Genomic DNA, 24,399 nt, shown 5'->3' on the forward strand with positions numbered 1-24,399 from the left:
GGACTGCAAGGACAAAGGAGCAAGAAGCACTCATAGAAAGCCAGATAACATACAGGAAATATAGGCACCAAGCAGATCTAGATGCCAACAAAGAAAGGGGTCATGGAAGAGACTTTAGAGGCTGCTTAGACCCCCTCCGATTATAGAATGAGGCTGAACTACATGCCATCCACTTCTGGCCACCTCTCTTAAGGACCACATTTCTACCTGTGTACATGATAAATAATAACTTTAGCCAGGCTAATTAGAAACTTCCAGTGTCTGGAAGGTATGATGGGTTGGACGTTAATCAGCTGTTAAAATTGTTTGTAAAACAAGTAAGATGCAGCATGCGGAGTACTACTGTAACAATTGGGTCAGGATTCTAGCTGAGCACAGTGCATTAGCATCAGGTGTTCATGACAGAAGCCTGGGGGATGCCCGTGGAAGAAGATAACAGCCCCAGTACAGCAGGAGTCTGGATCACAGGTAACACACAACGTTTAATAAAGAACTGCTTACTAGGCCGTGCCTCATTCTTCACCACTGATGAAACAATGCCAATTTCTGATCAAATTAAAAATGGGTATGAGAGAATAAATACGTTCTGCGCCTCTATTAGAACAACCCTAATAATGGAAAAGAGTAAAGTAATCCTACAACTATAGTCCCATGAAAACATAATCATGACCTCCTCATTGTCCGGCTATACTAAAAGAATGACAGGATGTGGTTTAATCAGGCTGCAATTTTATTAGATGTCTGGGATTACCTCGCAGGTAAGTGTACAGTGCCATGATCATTTCAATATCTACCATGCGGCTTCTGCTTTTTCCATCCTGGGCCCCAGCCAACCTGCTGCTGGGACCTTAACATCCCCCGCTCGAAGGAGGATTAAGGTGGGCTACCAAGAAAAGAGGAGTTGGCTGCCTGCTGTGCCAGTCATTGGAGCTCCAAACACCCCTGTTCCGCTTCTTTCACAACCACCACCTTAAGTCCTTTTCCAAGCCATTTATCTGGGCACTGTATCAGTTTCCTAGGAAATACCTGTGCTGGATATCAGCCACAAGGAGATGCCAGCAATTAGCTTGACTACCTCCTCTCCAACCCAACAGAGTTCCCAGACAACTCCTAATGCCTCCTTTAATGTCTGCCAAAAATGTGACTGCATCCAAGTCTGACAGGTGAACCCCATCCTCTCGAAATAACTCTGGTGCCCTATTTGCTCGGTCAGGATGCAGAATTACTGACCCTCCTATGACTCCCATAAATTTGGTCTCCTCCCTATTCACATGTCTCCTAGCCTTGTCCACCTGGGGCAGAGAGGAGGGACTTCACAGCTCCTCTCCAGACCATTCATTGCAATGTGTCTGACCATACAATTTTTACTCCTGGAAAAAGTTCCAGGATCTGCCTCAAGTCTCTCTTAGCTCTGAGCATTAAGTCCATCTCTTTGCACATTCCCAAATCATTTTCCCTAAGATGCACCACAATTATATCAGGTGCCTGTTGATGTACAGCAGTGGCATCAGCTGGTCCCATAACATGCCCCCCCCTTTCCATACCATCTCAGGATTGCTTCACTGAGCCCCAGCTGCGAACCCTTGGGCAATTTGGACGTCCACCTATGTGCCAAATAAACAATACTGTGCCCGCAGACCCATACCATCATTTGCATGGCCCCTTCTCCCACCTTTGGAATGAAAATACAACAAATTAGCACCGACTCCCACCTGGGATCTCACATTCTGTAGATTTCCGAATGCCAATGCCCAATTGCCTCACCCCCTATACCCAGCTGTGCTGCTGCTGTTGCCACCTGGATCCCTGAATGAGTTGAAACCAAATTCCTGGGCTGGCAGCCCCAACCTCACCAGGCCCCATCTCAACACCTTAACAAACTGGTATGTTGTGAGGGTACTTCCGTCACCATGCATGAAGAGGGATCCATCCCTCCCCAGTTGTATCACCATGCATGCCCTCAAAGCCTCCATGGGGAAGACCCCAGGCTCACCACGCTCCCCTAGGATAATGAAGTCACCTCGGCCTCCTTGATCAGTCTTGGACTTTTGCAAGTTTTGTATCACTGCTTGCCCCACCAGTGTACATCTCGCAGTTCCAAAGCCCTTCCATTAGCGTCCCTACAGGACTCAGGTACTAGCTCGCTGAGCCTAAAAGCGCCAGAAAATGCTTTTAGAAATGCTGCCCTGAACCAGGCCACCTCCTGTCCCCTATGACATCTGTTTCCCAGCACTTGCACCAGAGCCTTAAGCATGTTAACTGTGATGGGACGACACGTATCCTCCCTCAGGCCATTGGTTCGCAATGACCCCGCCAAAGAAACCGTCAAACTAAGAAGCTGCTGCAAGGCCCTGGGTAACTGTTTAGTCTACTGACAAACATAATGGCTGATGGGCAATTGGAGATTGTTGACACCAGTTGTGGGGTTGCTAACCCACCATGCCAGTGCTGCCAGCAGCTGGAAAAACGTGAAACCCCTCTGCCTTGTCCCACAGCCCAATTGCTACATGGGGGGGGGGCTATGTTCCCTCCTCTCCCTATCATAGGTGTTGGAACTAGGGGTGCTGGGGGTGCTGTTGCACCCCCTGGCTTGAACTGGTTTCTATGATATATAGGGTCTACAGTTTGGTTCAATGGCTCTCAGCTCCCCCACTGTACAGATTGTTCCAGCACACTGTCCCTGTACAGTACTTGGTGATCGGATCTGGTGCTGAGCTATCTTGCTAACTAACCCCCCACCCTTTCTGCGGCTACTCTCCTGCCTCTCCCTCTCCCTCTCCAGACTGGGGCTCGGGGGGATTTTCCCCTCCATTTCCCCCTCTCACCCTATGTGGTGCCATGCCAACTGGCAGAGTCCTCTGGTCTCTGCTGCTGCTCTGCCGAGCCTGGGGAAAACGGGCTTCTCCCACACTCTGACCACTTCTGCATCTGCTGCAGCATCTCTCTCACCCCCGCCCTTCAAGTGATATATCCCTTCCCCCACTTAGGGAGCAGGGCAGTCACTTTGGGTAAACAACTTTTTCCGGCCATTGTTTATTTGAATGTGCTGGTTTCCTATTTAACTAAATGTAAACGTCAAACCTACCATGAGGTTACTAAGGTGGGGTATTAGCTTTTTCTGAGCTGAATCTTTAGTTTTCCAATATGGATATCGTCTTGTTTTATGTTTTGTTGACATCTATTGCAACTACTACAAATGCTGAATTTGTGATAACACAATTCAGGAACATCATTAAGGTAGGTAATGGTTATTTTAAAGTTGGGTCAATTGTTTTTATGTGGGATGGAACTACTGCAGTTGATGATGTATATTCCCAAAGAAAGATTTATGCTGTATGAAAATTACTGTGAGTGTCAGAGTTCAAGAAGCAACCACCTAGACTGACTCTCCTGCACACCGCAGGCCACTAAACCCCACCCAGTTATTCCTGTTTTGAGCCCAATAATCTGGATTAGACTAAAGTATTACAGCCCTCAGAAGACTAAATTACTGTGGGCAGAAAATAGAAATGATTTGTGGTGCACCAATACCCAAAGCCCCTGCAATAGCAGGCAATTGATTTAATGAGCTATACCCAGATAATCCTAGCAAGCAACCTGCACCCCATACTGCAGGAGGCCAAAAACAATACCCCCAAACAAACCCAAGGTCCCTGCCAATCCTGCATTTGGGTGGGAAAATCTTTCCTGACCCCAAAAAGGTGATCAGCAACACTCTGAGTCTGTGAGCAAGACCCACCAGCCGAGCTTCAGACATATTTTTCTGCACAGCCTCAAAGCACCAACCCACCCCATTTGGTGCCCTATCTTCAGCTATGGCCACCTATGATGTTTCAGAGAAAGGAAGGAGAAAAAGTACATTGGGGGTGAACATTTTCTTTCCTGACTCATGCAAATGAACTGCTGACATACCAACCATGAAATTTAGGAACAAAAGACATGGGACTGAAAGGGAACCCCCAAAGCTTGGAAGCCCAGCTGCCTGTCCCTACAGGCAACCTTGTCATACAATCCCACTCAAATTTATATCAAGCTCTATTTTAAAATTAATTAGATTTTTTCCCCCTTTACTCCCTGTTCTAGAACCACACTTCTCTGATGTTTAGTAGCACCTTCTAAGTTCCAGCCTATATTTATTCATGGCTAGATTATACCCATTTGTTGTACCAACATTTTCCTATAACTGAATTAGTTTTTCTCCCTCTTTGGTGTTTACCACCTCTCCCATGTCCCCCCCCCCCCCCCCCAATGTATTTATAAAGAGCAATCCTATTTCCTTTCAGCCCTTTTTTTTGCTAGGCTAAACAAGCCAAGTTCTTTTAGTCTTCTATTGTAAGATAAGCTTTCTATTCTCCCGATCATCCTAGTAGCCCTTCTCTGCACCTGGTTCAATTTGAATTAATCTTTCTTGAACATGTGTGTCCAGAACTGTACATGATATTCCAGTGGAATGTGAAGGATATTTTTATATATCCTGTATTTCAAACACCACTGGGATGAAACATGTGCTTTATATAATATTTATAAAAATGATTGGAGAGCCTCAGGTGAAAGGTGTTATGGAAGTGATTATTAAGATAATTGTAAAATGCATGTATTAACATTATATGTGAAGTTATGAAATCCCTCCCTAGGATGTTACTGGAACATGTTGAAGACCAGACAGCCACTGAATGCATCCAATGAAGTGAGCTGTAGCTCACGAAAGCTTATGCTCAAATAAATTAGTTAGTCTCTAAGGTGCTAACATGGGGGTGGGCTATGTTAGGTAAAGGTGATAAACAGGTCTGTCCTAGACAAAGGAATGTGGGTTTACTTCAATTTATATATTAGCAGTAAACAAAGCCATTGTGCTAAACCTGCTCCTGAATTTGAGGACAGAATTAACATGGCTCCTGCACCTCAGAAAGACATAGGAAACCAAATCCCCAGGAAGCCTTCCTGACTTATATCCCTTTGAAAATATAAGGAAGAGAGAGAGAGAGACTTCATCTTTGTCCTTTACCTTAGGAGTCAAAGGAACCAAGCAATTAGATCTCAGTGATGGGTCCTGGCCAGAAAAAGCTGGAAAGGAGATGTGGGTAAAAAGAACCATTTTGAACATAAACTGTATCTTGCTAGATTAAGTTTAGTCCTTTAGATGTGTTCTCACTTTTTTGCCTGTAACCATCTCTACCTTTATCTTTTTTACTTGGCATTGCTTAATCCATGATTGCTTTGTTAATAAACTTATTTTGCTTTCATTATAAATAATCAGTGCTATGTACATGCAGTAAAGTGTGTGCTTCTAGAAAGCTACCACGTTGGAGTGTTTTTCTGTCTCTGTAAAGGGACTGAAGCTAACACATTCTCTGTGAAGGTCCAATGAGAGGGATGGTCTCTGCATTGGGATGATTTGTGAGTGAATTTGGAGCTGGAAAGGTACTGAGGTTAGCTTGCAAGAAGTAACCATAGAATCATAGAACTGGAAGGGACCTCAAGAGGTCATCTAGTCCTGTCCCCTGCACTCAAGGCAGGACTAAGTATTATCTAGACCAGGAGTCAGCAACCTTTCAGAAGTGGTGTGCCGAGTCTTCATTTATTCACTTCAATTTAAAGTTTCACTTGCCAGAAATACATTTTAACGTTTTTAAGAAGGTCTCTGTCTCTGTAAGTCTCTATATTATATAACTAAACTGCTGTCGTATGTAAAGTAAACAAGGTTTTCAAAATGTTTAAGAAGCTTCATTTAAAATGCTCATCTTAAGCCGCTGGCCCTCTCAGCCCGCTGCCAGCCTGGGGTTCCGTTCACCTAGGCCGGCAGCAAGTTGAGCGGGGCCTGCGGCTGGGACCACAGCTGGCAAGGGGCCGGCAGCCAGAACCGCTGCCACTCAGCCCACTGCCAGTCTGGGGTTCCATCCGCCAGCTCCTGCCAGCCAGGGTCCCAGCTGCCAGCCCTGCTCAGCCCGCTGAGGGTCTGGGATCCCAGCCCTGCTCACATAGAGTGGGTATCTACTTTCTCCCTGGTTCTAGCCAGTCTCTTCCTTTCTCTCTCTCTCTGCACTGAGCTGAGGGTGGGAGTGCACTGAGCACAGGGCTGCGGGTGAAGGAGCAGGTTGGGGTGTAGGGTCTGGCCAGGAGCTAGAATGATGGAGGGGGCTCAGGGTTGGGGCAGGAGGTTTGGGTGTGGAGTGCTTACCTGGGCAGCTCACATTTGGTGCAAGGGGTGCAGGTAGGAATGTGGTGGGGGGGGCATGCAGGAGCTCCCGTTTGGTGTTCAGAGTGGGGGTGAGAATGTGGAGGGTGCAAGAGTCAGGGCATGGGGTGTGGAAGGGCTGGGTACGTGTGGGGGGGGTGCAGGAGTCAGGACGGGGGCTGGGGGCGTGTGAGGAGGGTGCAAGAGTTAGGGCATCGGGGGGCTGGGTCTGTGTTGGGGGTGCTGGAGTCAAGGCTGGGGTCGTGGGAGGTGTGCAGGGGTCAGGGCAGGAGGCTGGGGTGTGAGGGGGTGCAGGGGTCAGGATAGAGGGCTGGGGGTGTGGGCTAGGGTTGTGGGAGGTGCTCCCAGCCCTTTGCCCAGAGCGGCTCACGGCAGGGGACTGGAGGGAATATGTCCTGATTCCACCCCCCGTCCCCACGCCCCGTCCCCACCTCTTCTCCGCTTCCTCCCTAGAGCAGCGAGCACGCTGCTGCTCTGCTTCTCCCCCTCCCTCGCAAGGATCATCAGCTGATCAGCGGCAGGGAGGGAGAGGAGGAGGGGCAGGAACCCAGCAAGGTGGGGGGGAGGACCTTGCCTGCCCTGCAGCTGCAGCTGGCAGGACCAAGCTTCTTCACCCTGCCCCTGCGGAGGGGAGGGGCGGAGAAGAGCAGGCCGGGGCGGGCAGGATTTTTAATGGCACTTTGCTGCCTGCCGGGGTCCCGGCCTGGGTTTAGCAGCAGGCTGAGCAGGGCCGGCAGCTGGGACCCGGCAGGCAGCAGCGTGCCATTAAAAATCGGCTCGCGTGCCGTGCTTGGCACGCGTGCCATAGGTTGCCGACCCCTGATCTAGACCATCCCTGACAGGTGTTTGTCCAACCTGCTCTTAAAAATCCCCAGTAATGGAGATTCCACAACCTCCCTAGGCAATTTATTCCAGTGCTTAGCCAGTCTGACAGTTAGGAAGTTTTTCCTAATGTCCAACCGAAACCGCCCATGCTGCAATATAAGCCCATTGCTTCTTGTCCTATCCTCAGAGGTTAAGAAGAACAATTTTTCTCCCTCCTCCTTGTAACAACCTTTTATGTAGTTGAAAACTGTTATGTTCCCTTTCAGTCTTCTCTTCTCCAGACTAAACAAACCCAATTTTTTCAATCTTCCCTCATAGGTCATGTTTTCTAGACCTTTAATCATTTTTGTTCCTCTTCTCTGGACTTTCTCTAATTTGTCCACTTCTTTCCTGAAATGTGGTGCCCAGAACTGGACACAATACTCCAGTTGAGGCCTAATTCGCGCAGAGAAGAGCGGAAGAATTACTTCTCGTGTCTTGCTTACAATACTCCTGCTAATACATCCCAGAATGATGTTTGCTTTTTTTCTTTTGCAACAACGTTACACTGTTGACTCATACTTAGCTTGTGATTCACTATGACCCCCACATCCCTTTCTGCAGTACTCCTTCCTAGGCAGTCATTTCCCATTTTGTATGTGTGCAACTGATTGTTCCTTCCTAAGTGGAGTACTTTGCATTTGTCCTTATTGAATTTCATCCTATTTACTTCAGACCATTTCTCCAGTTTGTCCAGATCAGTTTGAATTTTAATCCTATCCTTCAAAGCCCTTGCAACCCCTCTCAGCTTGGTATTATCCACAAACTTTAAGTGTACTCTTTATGCCATTATCTAAATCATTGATGAAGCTATTGAACATAACCGGACCCAGAACCGATCCCTGCCGGACCCCACTCGTTATTCCCTCCCAGCATGACTGTGAACCACTGATAACTACTCTCTGGGAGGTTTCAGAGTAACAGCCGTGTTAGTCTGTATTCGCAAAAAGAAAAGGAGTATTTGTGGCACCTTAGAGACTAACCAATTTATTTGAGCATGAGCTTTCGTGAAGTGAGCTGTAGCTCACGAAACCTCATGCTCAAATAAATTGGTTAGTCTCTAAGGTGCCACAAGTACCCCTTTTCTTTTTACTCTCTGGGAATGATTTTCCAACCAGTTATGCACCCACCTTATAGTAGTTCCATCTAGGTTGTATTTCCCTAGTTTGTTTATGAGAAGGTCATGTGAGACCATATCAAAAGCCTTACTTAAGTCAAGATTTTCCACATCTATAGCTTCCCCCCTATCCACAAGGCTTGCTACCCTATCAAAGAAAGCTATCAGGTTGGTTTGACATGATTTGTTCTTGACAAATCCATGCTGACTGTTATTTATCACCTTATAAGCTTCTAGGTGTTTTCAAATTGATTGCTTAATTATTTGCGCCATTATCTTTCCGGGTACAGAAGTTAAGCTGACTGGTCTGTAATTCCCCGGGTTGTCCTTGTTTCCCTTTTTATAGATGGGCACTATATTTGCCCTTTTCCAGTCTTCCCGAATGTGTCCCATCTTCCGTGACTTTTCAAAGATAATTGCTAATGGCTCATATCAGTCAGCTCTTGAGTATTCTAGGATGCATTTCATCAGGCCCTGGTGATTTGAAGACATCTAACTTGTCTAAGTAATTTTTGACTTGTTCTTTCCCTATTTTAGACTCTGATCCTACCTCATTTTCACTGGCATTCACTATGTTAGATGTCCAATCGCCACCAACCTTCTTGGTGAAAACCGAAACAAAGAAGTCATTAAGCACCTCAGTCATTTCCACATTTTCTGTTTTTGTCTTTCCCCGCTCATTGAGTAATGGGCCTACCCTGTCCTTGGTCTTCCTCTTGCTTCTAATGTACCTGTAGAATGTTTTCTTGTTACCCTTTATGTCCCTAGCTAGTTTGATCTCGTTTTGTGCCTTGGCCTTTTTAATTTTGTCCCTGCGTACTTGTGTTATTTGTTTATATTCATCCTTTGTAATTTGACCGAGTTTCCACTTTCTGTAGGACTTTTGAGTTTTAGATAATTCAAAACCACAAAACCCAGCAAACAAAAATGAGTTGTGAAGTTCTACTGAAGAGTAGCTATATACTTAAGCAGTTAGAAATAAATGCAGGAACTGGCTGGGGACTGACTTGTCCTCCACTACTTCAACTCTGTGGCCAAGATAAGTATAGCTGTGGGAAATTTTATATTAATTTCTTTTTATTTTAATTTACAGAAACGAAGCACCAATGATGTGGTAAGTGCTATCATGACCCAAGAGGGTGAGTTTAAGGACTTTTGGGGTAAAAGGTGGTGTTACTGCTCATGCTCTTATTATGGATTTAAATTCCTTTATCAGAAATGACTTTGGTTCATTTGGAAGTCTGTAAGTAAGTTATAATGCATATCTGACCCTGTTATGATGTGGAGTCCTTATTGACTTGGTGGGCTCTAACTGAGTTCTGCGTACCCATAAAACACAGTTAGTATGCAGTCAGTAATGATGGCTCCTAACAGTGTATCTCCCCTTCCCAGCAGACTAAGGTACCACATGGTTATTTTCCTGTAACTCTTTAGCATCTGGGGGAATTTTGCTATGCAGACAGGACCTCCTACCCATACTTGTGTACAGGAGTGCCGGAACGATTTTTATAGTGAGGGTGCCAAGAACCAAACTGTAAACCCTGTATATGATGGAAACCACTTCAAGCCAGGGGGCGCAGCAGCACCCTCAGCTCCAGCATATTTGTGTAGCCAGTTTGATCCAGCCTCCTTCCTCTGAGCACTCTGTGGGGGAGACCATCCCAGAGCCCATTGCCCGGTGTGTTGCTGGTGCGGTTTTCTGTGCATGTCACCCGTGCATTCTATTTCTTGCTGCAGTACTATGGGCAAGCTGCCCAGAATTTTCCGGAATGTGCTTGTCCGAACATGGCTAAACAGTCTGGTTAATGCAGTCACACAAACATGGTTGCATTGTGAGGGGAAAAAAGCTACTTTGTGGACACAACCCAACCATGTTTTTTTGTTACAAGGTTAGAGGAGTGTCTTACGAAGAAATTGTTGCTGTTGTAATGTAGGCAGAGCTTTAACTCATCAAGCACCAGGGCTTCTGTCCACCTATCTCTCTCCCCATTACACAATATATTAAATAGAGACAGAGTAGCTTTAGGGGTAACTTAGTTTTCCTCATTTTAATAAAGTTCCTTGCCCTGTATTGGAAGACAGCTACTCTTTCTGTGATTACCATTGTCGCATGATTCTGTAGAATGGAGTTAGAATAATTGGCATGTATTTTTCACTGTAACTGGGGTTTCTCTTTCATTCTTCAGATCTTCAGTGGCATAGATATCTACAGCATGAAAATTGATAGCAAAGTGTCGTCTCGATTTGCCCACAATGTCATCACCAGTCGAGCTGTCAATCCTGCCAGTGTGTCTAAGGAAGTGTTGTTTGAGGTGGAGCTCCCCAAGACGGCCTTCATTACCAATTTCAGCATGTAAGTAGTTTGCTGCTAGCTTGTCTCAATAGGGTTGCCAACCCTCCCGGTTTCACCAGGAGTCTCCTGGAATCAGGCCCTATCTCCCAGAGGCTACTTAAAGCCAGACTGGAAGATTTTAGGCACTAAAAGTCCGGCAGCGCAGCGGGGCTAAGGCAGTCTTCCTACTGCGCTGGCCCAACGCCACTCCCGGAAGCTGCTGGCATGTCCCTGTGGCTCCTAGGGGCGTACAGAGGTCTCCACACACTGCCCCCGCCCCGAGAGCCGAATCCGCAGTTCCCATTGGCCGGGAACTGCGGCCAATGGGAGCTGTGGCGGCAGCACTTGTGGGAGCAGGCAGCGTGTGTAGCTCCCTGCCCTCCCCTCCACCACCCTGCAGGGACGTGCCGGCCACTTCCAAGAGCAGCGCGGGGCCAGGGCAGGCAGGGAGCCTGCCTTAGACCCACTCCACCACCACCTGGGAGCTGCCCGAGGTAAGCACTTTCCAGCCAGAGCCCACACCCCTCATCCCTTCCTGCACCCCAACCCCTACCCCAGCCTGGAGCCCCCTCTTGCACCCCAAATTCCTCCCAGAGCCTGCACCCCACACCCCTTCCTGCAATCCAACCCCCGCCCCAGGCTCAGCCCAGAGCCCCCTCCCACATTCTAAACCTCTCGGCCCCAGCCCAGACCCTGCACCACCTCCCACACTCCAACCCCCTTCCCCAGCCTGGTAAAAGGGAGTGAGGGTAGGGGAGAACAAGCGACACAGGGAGGAGAGATGGAGTGAGTGGATCAGGGCCCCGGAGAAGGGGCAGGGCAGGGGTGGGGCTTCAGGGAAGGGGTGGGACAGGGCAGGGCAAGGCCGGGGCAAGGGTGTTTGGGTTTGTGTGATTAGACAGTTGGCAACCCTAGTCTCCAACTTGCTGTATTTTTTTCACCTGCACAGTGACACAATTTACATTTAACTCGCCTTCTCATTTAAACATGGCACAGTAAAATGTAAAAAAGATAAGAATGAATTAGAACTGTCAATCACAGTTAACTCAAGCGATTAACTCAAAAAAATTAATCGCAATTATTTGCAGTTTTAATCGAACTGTTAAACAATAGAATACCAATTGAAATTTATTGAATATTTTGATGTTTTTCTACATTTTCATATATATTGTATTCTGTGTTTGGAATTGAAACCCAAGAGTATATTATTTTTATTACAAATATTTGCACTGTCAAAATGATAAACAAAAGAAATAGTATTTTTCAATTCACCTCATACAAGTACAGTAGTGCAATCTCTTTACAATGAAAGTGCAATTTACAAATGTAGATTATTTTTGTTACATAACTGCACTCAGTGTAAAACATCAGCACCCACAAGTCCACTCAGTCCCACTTCTTGTTCAGCCAATCGCTAAGACAAACAAGTTTGTTTATATTTACAGGAGATAATGCTGCCCTCTTATTTACAAAGTCACCAGAAAGTGAGATCAGGCATTTGCAAGGCACTTTTGTAGCTGACATTGCAAGGTATTTACGTGCTAGGTATGCTAAACATTCGTATGCTCCTTGATGCATCAACCAACGTTCCAGAGGACATGCTTCCATGCTGATGATGCTCGTTAAAAAAAAATACATTAATTACATTTGTGACTGAACTCCTTGGGGGAGAATTGTATGTCCCCTGCTCTGTTTTACCCGCATCCTACCATATATTTCATATTATAATCGTCTCAGATGATGACCCAGCACGTGTTGTTCATTTGAAGAACATTTTCACTGCAGATTTGACAAAACGCAAAGAAGGTACCAGTGTGAGATTTCTAAAGATAGCTGCAACACTCAACCCAAGATTTAAGAATCTGAAGTGCCTTCCAAAATCTGAGAGTGACGAGGCGTGGCGCAAGCTTTCAGAAGTCTTAAAAGAGCAACACTCTAATGCAGAAATTACAGATCCCGAACGACCAAAAAAGAAAATCAACCTTCTGCTGGTGTCATCTGACTCAGATAGTGAAAATGAACATGCATCGGTCCACACTGCTTTGGATTGTTATCAAGCAGAACCCATCATCAGCATGGACGCATGTCCCCTAGAATGGTGGTTGAAGCATGAAGGGACATATGAATCTTTAGCGCATCTGGCATGTAACCGTGCCATGAGAATGCCTGTTCTCAATTTCAGGTGACATTGTAAACAAGAAGCTTCATTGTAAACAAGAAGCGGGCAGCATTATCTCCTGCAAATGTGAACAAACTTGTTTGTCTGAGCGATTGGCTGAACAAGAAGTAGGACTGAGTGGACTTGCAGGCTCTACAATTTTACACTGTTTTATTTTTGAATGAAGTTTTTTTGTACATAATTCTACATCTGTAAGTTCAACTTTCATGTTAAAGATATTGAACTACAGTACTTGTATTAGGTGAACTGAAAAATACCCTTTATTTTGTTTTTATACAGTGCAAATACTTGTAATCAAAAATAAATATAAAGTGAACACAGTACACTTTGTATTCTGTGTTGTAACTGAAATCAATATATTTGAAAATCTAGAGAACATCCAAAAATATTTAAATAAATGGTATTCTATTATTGTTTAACAGGGCGATTAATCGCAATTAATTTTTTTAATTGCTTGACAGCCCTAGCATGAATGTTTAAATAAAAAAGAAGCACTGAAAACATGGACCAAACTGGTTAGCACTGGCTTTCTTTTCGTGCTATTTCAAACTCTTTGTTTGTCAGAGATATTACAAATACCATAGCAAAAATGTGCGCACCAGGAGTAAGGTGGGGATAGTGTTTTATAGCTTCCTTGCCTCATTATAGTTAGAGTTGAGTCATGCCATTTACAGTGCTAAGCCCCAGTCTCAGAAATTCTGTCTGCTCCAAAAATGTTTGTTTTATTCTGGATTATTTTTATTTAATCTACAATTTAGAATGAATTTAAATTTTATGAAAATGACTAATGTCCCTCCTTGATAAAAACTTCACTGGGAAATTCCTAGAAGAACAAATATACTTTTCGGGGCCTTATGTTTGTGCAAAGTACAGCCAATTTAACACCTATCTGATCCTAGATATGTGCACTAGAAGAGCACCTCTAGACCTACATCATTAAAACTAAAACTAAAGGCTTCACACTTGAAGTATTTCAGTCAATGAGTGTCAAAACATTGGTTTTTCGAAGATGTTAACTGAAGTTAATTAATTTTCTTTTTTTCTTTTCTTTTTTTCCCTCCTAGAAACATATGTTTGCTTTGCTGCAACCAACATAAGGTTTGCAGCCAGCATAAGAGGTTTGCCTGGAAGCAGAGGAGTTTGTTTAAAAAGAAAAATATGCTATTAAAATTAAGAGCCTAGTAAATAAACTGCTTTAAATACAGCTCATACAAATGTATTAGGGTGATAATTTGTCAAGCACTTTACTTGGGGCTCTGTGCAAATCTGGTACTAAGAACCTATTGTAAACAAACTGTCAAACCAAAAGGTTTGCCTGAAAAATATACATAAAAAATAAATGAAGCATTCATAGATACATTTATTTTCACACAGTTTTTTGTTTCATCTGCAGGACAATTGATGGCATCACCTATCTTGGAAATATAAAAGAGAAAGAAGCTGCCAAAAAGCAGTATGAGAAGGCGGTTTCACGTGGACATACTGCAGGTCTAGTCAAGTAAGACTCTTGCATCATAATTAAGTTTGCTTGTATTTCCACAGATCAGTGTGTACACCCTTATAGCATCGTTATTCACTTCCAGTCCCATTGGAAAAGTGTGTTCCTGTGTTTCATGGGAGTAATTTGAGACGCCTATATTGATATCATAAGAGCAGTTACTTACCTTACAATAACTGTGGTTCTTTGAGCGGTGTTGTCCACACAGATTCACTTCTGATGTGCAAGTACCACATGTATGTGAAATCGGATTATTTTTGGCTAGCAGTGTCCACTGGGGGGTGCCCTTGAGCCCTGGATATCCTCGCATCCTCACCAAGGGCATAAAAGGCTAGAGCAGATTCAGCCATTCCTCAGCTCTTTTGCCCGCATGGAATCCTGTTGTTGTTGGAGTCTGTATAAACAAGGAAGGAGGGTGAGTCTTGAAAATTGAATGAGCTCTAGCTCACATGGGTGGATCTAATCTAGCGATCTAATCATAGGATCTAATACAGTTAGATACCCATTTAGACAAACTGAGTGGAAATGGCTGGACCCTTAACCCTCTCTGAAAAGCCTACGGACAGTGTGAGGGAGCAGAGATGATCATAATCATCTCTGTCTGTTGACATAATGTATGGCTGTGGGTGTTCCCCATTATCAGCTGGATCCCTGAAGCGAGAGTAGAAATGCTGTGCATGCCAGATATATGGCTCTGAGTGCCAGGATATTTATGTGAATATGAGTTTTCTGGGAGGACCAGAGGCCTTGTGTCTGAAGGTGTTCCAGATGAGTTCCCATTTAAATGTGGAGGCATCCATCACCAATATCTTTGTAGGCAGAGGTGCAGAAAAGGATGCTCCATTGGACACATGAAGCAGGTCTTTACACTAACCTGATGAGGAGAGGACTTCTCGCAGGACCTTCATCTTCATGTCCATCAGGTGCTTGCTGGGTAAGTACATGGATTTCAACCACCCTTGCAGGTGGTTGAACTCTGGCATGCTGAGTGATGTAGATGCAGGAGGCCATGTGACTCAAAGGCTGCCTGAGGCATGCTCTTGCAGACATCTCTGGGTGAGCCTGCTGATTGATGAGGTTCACTATAGTCTGGTTCCTCACCTGCAGTAGATAAACTCTTGCTGACCTCAAATCTAACACAGTTCCTATTCTAAACTTTGGGTTGGCAAAAGTGTGTTGTGGGGTTTTTTTTGTTTGTTTGTTTTTATTTTTATCTTGAATCCCATTGTGGTGAAGAATCCTAAGATCACACAAACTGAGTTGGTCAACAGGTAGGGAAATTTTCCTAAGATCAGCCACTCATTCTGCATGCTGTGTTGTTTTAAGCGGGCTGTGATGAGGAACTTAGAGAATACTCTCAGTGCCATGAAAAGCCCAAAGACCAGCACCCTGTATTCATAACGAGTCTCCCACTATGAACCTTAAGTATTTTCTGTGTTCTGCATGTACAGACAGCTGAGAATAAGTGCCCTGAAGCTTGAGAGCCAAAAACCAGTCATGATGATGTAATGAGGGGATAACTGAGGCCAGATGACCATCCTGAACTTGAAATGAAAGATGAATCTGTTCAGATGTTTCAGGTCTAGAGTAGGACACCAGCTTCCCTTTTAATTTGGGATTAAAAAGTGATGGGGGTAGAACTCCTTGCCTCGGCATTCCATGTACTCCAATGCTCTGAATTGCAGAAGGGAATTCACCTCCTATTTTAACAGTATCTCATGAGAGGGTCCCTGAAGAAGGCCGGGGAAAGGAAGGGACTGGAATTGGATAGAATACCCCTTGTTCATAATTTCCAGGACCCCATGTTCTGATTATCATTTGGACCTCTTTAGGTATTCCAGAAGATTGAACTGTGAAGCCCTGTGTATCACAATGGAAGTGGCTATCATACGTGGCACTGTATCAGAGACATCTAAAGTAGCCTGCAGAGATGTTTGGGCCACTAACTCTCTTTCAGACACTAGAGACTTTAGGTTCTCCCTATGTTCCTGAGGAAACTGCTCGATGCAGTGTGATGTCTTGTCCCAAGACATATAGTTGTATTTTGACAGAAACATCTGATAATTCAAAATGTTCATTTGGACACTAGCTGAGGTTATTTGTACCAAGGAGTTGGTACTAGGGGAAGTGTGCACCATGTTCGCAGGCATTGACCATCCAGTGGTGCTATGGTATCAGAGGATCCTGATGTGGGCTGTGAGCCACCTTTTGGCTGAAGGGCATAAGAGACAGAGATGTGTTTTGTGTCTAATTTTGCTGGTCACTGGCAAGGGTGACCTAAGGCTATGCTCACAGTGGGGGAGATGCTCTCCCTACTTCTTTCCAATGATGACTAGGTGGAGGAAGACTTGACTATTCTGCCTGATTCAGTAGTTGAGGGGTTTTGATCCCTTTGATGAAGAATGAGCCTGGCAGCTTGATGCAGAGCTGCAGTTCACATGAGCACTAGCCAAAAGTGACCGTTCGGGCTTTTTGTGATCTTTTGCCTCAGACTCTGAAGAGGCCCTCATCAAGTACTCTACAAGACGGGGCTGGAGCTGGATCTTCCTCTCTTGCTGCATTCTCTTAGAGAAAGAATGGCAGATCGATAATTTGTCAGGGATGTATCCTTGGCCAAGGCAGAAGTAGTAGAATGCCCAGCATTGAGCAGGATAGCAGCCTTGCAATAGGAGGCAAGTTTTAAATCCCTATGAGTCCTAGCACCAAGGGTATCCCCAAACCTATTCTAAATTTTAGGGTGGAAAGGGGATTGCCAATGGCATAAACAAAAAACTAATAACTACCTAAATATATTAATTACTATTAACTAGCCAAACAAGAGATTGTATGGTAGACAGAGTAAGTGAACACTACAGGATTTCTGTCTTGCTGCCATAAACAGTAAGAAGGAATGGAGGGATGGTTGGGCCTGCAGCGCCCTGTATGCCCTCTGGTGGGGGGTGAGGGCAGGTGCAAAGACAATCCAGTGTGCAGGTGCTGCCCAGTGAGCATTGCTATTCCAAAAGAATCTGATCTCACATGCATGGGACACATGCACACCCAAGAGTGGAATCTGTGTGGACAATCACTCAGAGAAGAAACCATTTATTTTATTCACCCTGATATGGGATTAATCTTGTAATTAATTCTGCATTTCCTTTCACCTGAGGACTTCAGCAAAGTGCCAAACTTGACAAACACTAATTGTGCCTCATCACACCACTAATATTTTCCTGCCTCATAGGGAGATGTGAATTGAATAACATATTTGATTCGCATTGATCTGTTGAATCTAATATAGGCATTTATACTGAGAACACCACCATGGTATGTTAGTGCCTATTTGACAAGATGAATGTTTTTAAATACCACGTGGCAATTATTTGACTATTGGATGTATAATTGTGTGAAATGGTGTTAAGAGATCAAATTTAATCTAATTTCAGTCATTCAGTGATTGGATTTAAACTTTGTCCTCTGTGCTTTGTCATTCCTAACTCACTTTGGGAATTGGTATTTTCTATCCTCTTCAGGTCTTATACCACATGCATCTCTGTGTTGTCTGAAGCTATATATTCATTGCCAAAAGAGGTGTTTATTTACAACGAGACAGGTAACTTGAGATAGCTATCTTGGTTTAAAAATCCTAGTGGAGACAAGGCACTGGTAGTATTTACCTTGCTGTAGGTAGTTGAGGTCAACCCCAGGTGAGGGGAAGGATATACCTGACCTCAACTAGCTAGGTCAATCTTATATCTTCCTGTCTGGGGTTGACCTTGATGAGTTACATCAAAGTAAAAATGACCTGTGCCTTGTCTTCACTAGGTTTTTACATCAAAACAGCTATCGCTATGTAAAAACACAACCATTAGAATTAGAACCAATCTATTAGAATTCTTTGAGGGAGTCAACAAGCATGTGGACAAGGGTGATCCAGTGGATATAGTGTGCTTAGACTTTTAGAAACCCTTTGGCAAGGTCCCTCACCAAAGGCTCTTAACCAAAGTAAACTGTAATGGGACAAGAGGAAAGGTCCTCTCATGGATCAGTAACTGGTTAAAATATAGGGGAAAAAAGAGTAGAAATAAATGGTCAGTTTTCAGCATGGAGAGAGGTAAATAGTGGTGTCCCCCAGGGGTCTGTATTGGGCCCAGTCCTTTTCAATATATTCATAAATGGTCTGGAAAAAGGGGTAAACAGTGAGGTGGCAAAATTTGCAGATGATACAAAACAACTCAAGATAGTTAAATCCAAAGCAGACTGCGAAGAGTTACAAACGTTTCTCACAAAACTGGGTGACTGGGCAACAAAATGGCAGATGAAATTCAATGTTGATAAATGCAAAGTAATGCACATTGGAAAACATAACCCAAATATACATATAAAATTATAGGGTCTAAATTATCCACGAAGGAAATAAAACTTGGAGTCATTATGGATGGTTCTCTGAAAATATCCACTCAATATTCAGTCAAAAAACCCCCCACCAGACGGCAGTCAAAAAAGCAAACAGAATGTTAGGAACCATTAGGAAAGGGATAGATAATAAGACAGAAAAATATCATAATAGCGCTATATAAATCCATGGTATGCCCACATCTTGAATACTGCATGAAGACCTGGATGTCCCATCTCAAAAAAGATATATTTGAAAAGATACAGAGAAGGGAAGCAAAAATGATTAGGGGTATGGAACAGCTTCTGTGTGAGGAGAGATTTAAAAGCCTGCATGCAACTTTTCAGCCTGGAAAAGAGACGACCAAGGGAGGGTATGACAGAGGTCTATAAAATCTTGACTGGTGTGGAGAAAATGAATAGGGAAGTGTTATTTACTCCTTCACATAACACAAGAACTAGGGGTCTCCAACGAAATGAATAGGCAGCAGGTTTAAAACAAAAGGAAGTACTTCTTCACACAATGCACAGTCAACCTGTGGAACTCGTTGCCAGAGGATGTTAAGGCCAAAACTATAACCGGGTTCAAAAAAAGAACTAGATAAGTTCCTGGAGGATAGGTCCACCAGTGGCTGCTCAGGGATGCAATCCTATACTCTGAGTGTCCCTAGCATCTGTTTGCCAGAAGCTGGGAGCGTAAGACAGGGAATGGATCACTTGATGATTGCCTGTTCTGTTCATTTCCTCTGAAGCACCTTGACCACTGTCAGAAAACTGGATACTGCACTAGATGGACCATTGGTCTGACCCAATGTGGCCGTTCTTATATTATCATCTATTTCTGCAGTGAAGGCAAAGCCTGAGTACCTTCCAGTAGTGCTTTAAGTGATGTGACTGGTACCTGTCACTGCTGGAGAAGTAGTTTGCTGCTCTCCAAGAACCTCATAGCTTTTCACCATATATTTAAGTCATACAGACTGACATACAGCAACAGAGTCTCACGTTAAGAAGATTCTCTGGTTTCCCTATCTAGACACAGAGTGGGTGTGACATAGGGCAGCATCAGTGAAAGCTTCTCCACATTGTTCCATCGATGTTTCAACTCTGTCATGAAGCAACCACCTCTTAGATTCATAGACACTAAGGTCAGAAGGGACCATTATGATCATCTAGTCCGACCTCCTGCACAACGCAGGCCACCGAATCTCACCCACCCACTCCTGCGAAAAACCTCTCACCTATGTCTGAGCTATTGACGTCCTCAAATCATGGTTTAAAGACTTCAAGGAACAGAGAATCCTCCAACAAGTGACCCGTGCCCCATGCTACAGTGGAAGGTGAAAAACCTCCAGGGCCTCTTCCAATCTGCCCTGGAGGAAAATTCTTTCCCGACCCCAAATATGGCGATCAGCTAAACCCTGAGCATATGGGCAAGATTCACCAGCCAGATACCCAGGAAAGAATTTTCTGTAGTAACTCAGATCCCGCCCCACCTAACATCCCATCACAGGCCATTGGGCCTATTTACCATGAATATTTAAAGATCAATTAATTACCAAAATCATGTTATCCCATCATACCATCTCCTCCATAAACTTATCGAGTTTAATCTTAAAGCCAGATAGATCTTTTGCCCCCACTGCTTCCCTTGGAAGGTTATTCCAAAACTTGACTCCTCTGATGGTTAGAAACCTTCGTCTAATTTCAAGTCTAAATGACCAGTTTATATCTTGTCGAGGTAGCTCAGTTTCCATAATTATTTAATCCTTGATGCCTGAAAAGAGGCCGCTAAATCTAGTGTGAGTTTCTGTGACATGGACACGTGTCCACTAACAACTAGGCTAATGCAACCGCCCCCTTTACACAGAGCACCAAAGAGCTATTGATTTCAAAATGGACTTTTGGTTACTACCACCCACTTCAGACAAATTCAGATCAATATCCTAGGGCAATGGTTCTCAGCCAGGGGCATGTGTACCCCTGGAGGTACACAGAGGTCTTCTGGGGGTACATTAACTCATCTATATATTTGCCTAGTTTTACAACAGGCTACGTAAAAATCACTAGCAAAGTCAGTACAAACTAAAATTTCATACACACAAAATGAGAAAGTGAGCACTTTGTCAATAATAGCGTGCTGAGACACTTTTTTGTATTTTTATGTCTGATTTTATAAGCAAGTAGTTTTTAAGTGAGGTGAAACTTGGGGATGCACAAGACAAATCTGACTCCTGAAAGGGGTACATAGTCTGGCAAGGTTGAGAACCACTGTCCTAGGGTGAAGCCTCTAACTGCTGGATCCTGTGAGATGCTGAGCACCCTCAACCCCTACTGACTGCAATGCACCTATTAGGATGAAGCTCCAAATTCTCAGTGCTTTCTAGTTCACACTATGAAATCTCTCTTAATTAGCTGGCAAATCCAAGTTACTTTCAAGGAATGTCTAGTCAAAATACCTACTGCTGTGTAGATCAGAATTGAAACTGTAGTTTTAGGCATGTTAAAAACTATAAGAGCATTACATTCATATTGATTCTTAAAACAAGTGAAACCAGGGAAAAGATTTAATGGTTGTTGTGTGTGTTGTGTGATAAGAAAAAGCATCCAGGGGTTTGTTATACTGGTGTTTTTCTGATTTGTAGTTATATTGCTTAACATTTCCAGGGCCTCTGGAAGAAAAACTGAAAAGTTCACTGTTTCAGTCAACATTGCAGCAGCCAGCAAAGTCACTTTTGAGCTCACCTATGAGGAGCTCTTGAAACGGCACTTGGGAAAATATGAGATGTTGATTAAAGTAAAACCGAAACAGCTAGTCAAACAATTTCAGGTAAATTGCTCTGGGATTTCATTTATATTCAGCAGCATTTATACAGAGCAGTTAAAAACTCTAGCAGAAATAGTGGGCGAAGAAGGGCACTGCTCCTAGGTAATGCCAGCTAAGTGTATATTTATATCTTAAGCTGTGTGCTCCAGGAGATAAATCCATTTACCATGAGTACAAGAACAGATAACCAATGTTTCAGCTGTCTGAACAGCCTTTATTAAAGGCTTTCTGTTCATTTTTTTCCACAGCTGTTGCAAAACAATATAAAACAGGAAGTTATTGTAATGCACTTGATCATGCATGTGATCAAGGTTCCCTCCTGTGGCTGGCCCCAGCGATTATACAGCATGCTGTGTTTGCTTAAGTTTGATTTATACTGACAACTGGGATGGCCACAGTTTATGCTGATGATTCCACAGCAATTGCACCCAACCATTACAACATCCAGAACCATGTGTCAATTCACAGGGGTATGATACCAGGCTTAATTTGCACATGAATTATCATATATTTTAAAATCAATAATTGCAGCCACAATATTTGCAGGTATCTCTGATCCTTGACAGAAGTCCAAGTATCTATTAATATCTATCTCTTTAATAGAAAATGCTTGTTCATTAACACTCAGTGGATTTTAGAGTAACAGCCATGTTAGTCTGTATTCGCAAAAAGAAAAGGAGGACTTGTGGCACCTTAGAGACAAACCAATTTATTAGTCTCTAATGTGCCACAAGTACTCCTTTTCTTAAGTTAATTTTATTTGAGCATAAGCTTTCGTGAGCTACAGCTCACTTCATTGGATGTATGCCGTGGAAAATACAGTGGGGAGATTTATATACATAGAGAACATGAAACAACGGGTGTTACCATACACACTGTAAGGACAGTGATCACCTAAGGTGAGCTATTACCACCAGGAGAGCGGGGGGACCTTTTGTAGTGATAATCAAGGTGGGCCATTTCCAGCAGTTGACAAGAACGTCTGAGGAACGGGGGGCGGGGGGAATAAACATGGGGAAATCGTTTTACTTTATGTAATGACCCATCCACTCCTAGTCTCTATTCAAGCCTAAGTTAATTGTATCCAGTTTGCAAATTAATTCCAATTCAGCAGTCTCTCGTTGGAGTCTGCTTTTGTCAGTGGATTGAAGCTGCATTGAATCAGCTATGGGTTGTATTTCTGTCCTGGTCCAGTTGCTGGTGAAGTTGGGGCGGGAAAGATGCTGTCCCTTCTTATTCTTGGCCTGTTAGCCAAGAGTTTTCTGTGTGGGCCATGCAACCCAAAAAATATCCCTGACCATCAGTTAACTGAGAAGGGACCCAGCCCTCCTCAAGTCGTCTTTTAGAACGGTAGAGTGGAAGAGGCTTTCCCCAGATGCCCTCTCTCCACTGCTCTAGCTGACACATATCTATATATCATCTGTACATATATATGGTAGTTGGGCACAGAGGTGTAGACGCTGCTTTGAGGAGGAGTTGCGGTTTGGCAGCTGCATAAGCACTAAATCAGCGGTGCCAAAACTTTTCCTCTCACACCCCCCCCTTCCCAGGAATGGAATGTGGCCATGCCCCCAAGCCAAGGGCCAGGAGCAGGGGCCAGGAGTCCCAGCCAGGTGGCACTCCCTCCCTACCCCTGTGTGGGGGCTGGCCTGGGCCCTGCCATGCCCCTCTAGTGGGGCACACCCCACAGTTTGGGGACCGCTGCACTAAATAGCTGCCTCAAAGGCAGTTATTGGGACTGGCATAAGCAGCTGCAGTGCCCAGACAGCCCACTCAGCTCCTGAAAGCTCTGCTCACGGGCTCCACCATCATCTTGACTTTGCCCCCTTACAAACTCCCCTGGTCTGACCACAGAGTTTCTCGTGCTGAACATCCTTTACACACTACCTGCTCTGTGACTCCACCCTCCAATGTCTGGCCTACTAATTGTTTTCACAAACTATTTCAGATTGAGGCAAACATCTTTGAGCCACAAGGTATCAGTGAGCTAGAAGCACTTGGATCATTTATCAACAATGACTTGACTCAGACCATTGAAAAATCTTTCTCTGGAAAAAAGGTATAACTATTACTCACCTTAATGAAGAATACATGGTGTTAACCTGATTGAGACGCTGCACTTTTTTCATGAGAATAATAAACTCCGATGCCATCCCTAGAAATGCAGAACCTAACTGATGAGTTATCACTGGCTTCTCCTCTGGATTCATTTGCTCTCAAAGTACTTTTGCTTTTTGCATCTGTACCAGTCTGGCCAGAAGCAAAACAAGCAATCCAATGACTGCTTAGGGCCCTGCACAGGTTTGCATCTTTTAGGTCAGCCTGACCTCCTCCCTCGAGCAAGGAATTGAGAGGAAGCAATTGATAGCCTGATTTACCTACACACAAATATGGACACACACACACTCCAGAAAGTTGCCAGTCTTGTCTGAGGCCATACAAAGCATGAGACTAGCCTTGACTATGTATGCAAGAAAAATCAAACTATACATTTGTTGTGTCCTTTGCTCTTTACACAACATACATAATCAGAAGGAAGCACAGAGGCATGGTGGGGTCCAAATAACCATGTCTATTAAGTGCATATAACACTCAAGGCCTCGCGACAGATATACATTGCTGCTGCCGGAAGGTTCTAGTGGCTTCTGAAACATGGAAGACAGGGAGGACTAGAAGAGGATTTCACAAATTATTTAGGGGGATGCAACCTAATTTTTATACATCACAATACCTCAAAATTGTGTTTTTCCCAAGATACATTTGAAGTTGTTGCCTTGTAGTGGAGACGAGCATGATACAGTGATCCAAACACAGGATGTCTAGGTAGGAGGATGGGATATGTGGCATATCTTTTGGTGGATTACTGTTTTGGAGAGGTGGCTCTTTTGCTTTTATTATTGGTAGCCCATGAAAACTTATCTGTACGTTACAAGCCTAGAGTATTGTATTGCAATAATAAATTGCAGTCAGGTCTAAGTCTTAAAGTGATGAGTCATGCTGCGTCTGCATTGAATA

The 24,399-nt window shown here is 44.1% G+C and overlaps 1 protein-coding gene across 1 annotated transcript in view; it reads left to right on the plus strand.

The window, feature by feature from the left end:
• The first annotated feature begins 3,144 nt into the window (after window positions 1–3,144).
• Window positions 3,145–24,399, plus strand: part of LOC144267400 (inter-alpha-trypsin inhibitor heavy chain H3-like) — a 50,167-nt gene continuing 28,912 nt past the window's right edge. The window contains exons 1-6 of the mRNA XM_077821351.1: window positions 3,145–3,237; window positions 9,271–9,291; window positions 10,364–10,530; window positions 14,082–14,186; window positions 21,225–21,387; window positions 23,333–23,443. Coding sequence (XP_077677477.1) covers window positions 3,145–3,237; window positions 9,271–9,291; window positions 10,364–10,530; window positions 14,082–14,186; window positions 21,225–21,387; window positions 23,333–23,443 — 660 coding nt within the window. The remainder of the gene's footprint in view (window positions 3,238–9,270; window positions 9,292–10,363; window positions 10,531–14,081; window positions 14,187–21,224; window positions 21,388–23,332; window positions 23,444–24,399) is intronic.

The sequence above is a fragment of the Eretmochelys imbricata genome, chromosome 7 (assembly GCF_965152235.1).
Source record: "Eretmochelys imbricata isolate rEreImb1 chromosome 7, rEreImb1.hap1, whole genome shotgun sequence".
Lineage (NCBI taxonomy): Eukaryota > Metazoa > Chordata > Testudines > Cheloniidae > Eretmochelys > Eretmochelys imbricata.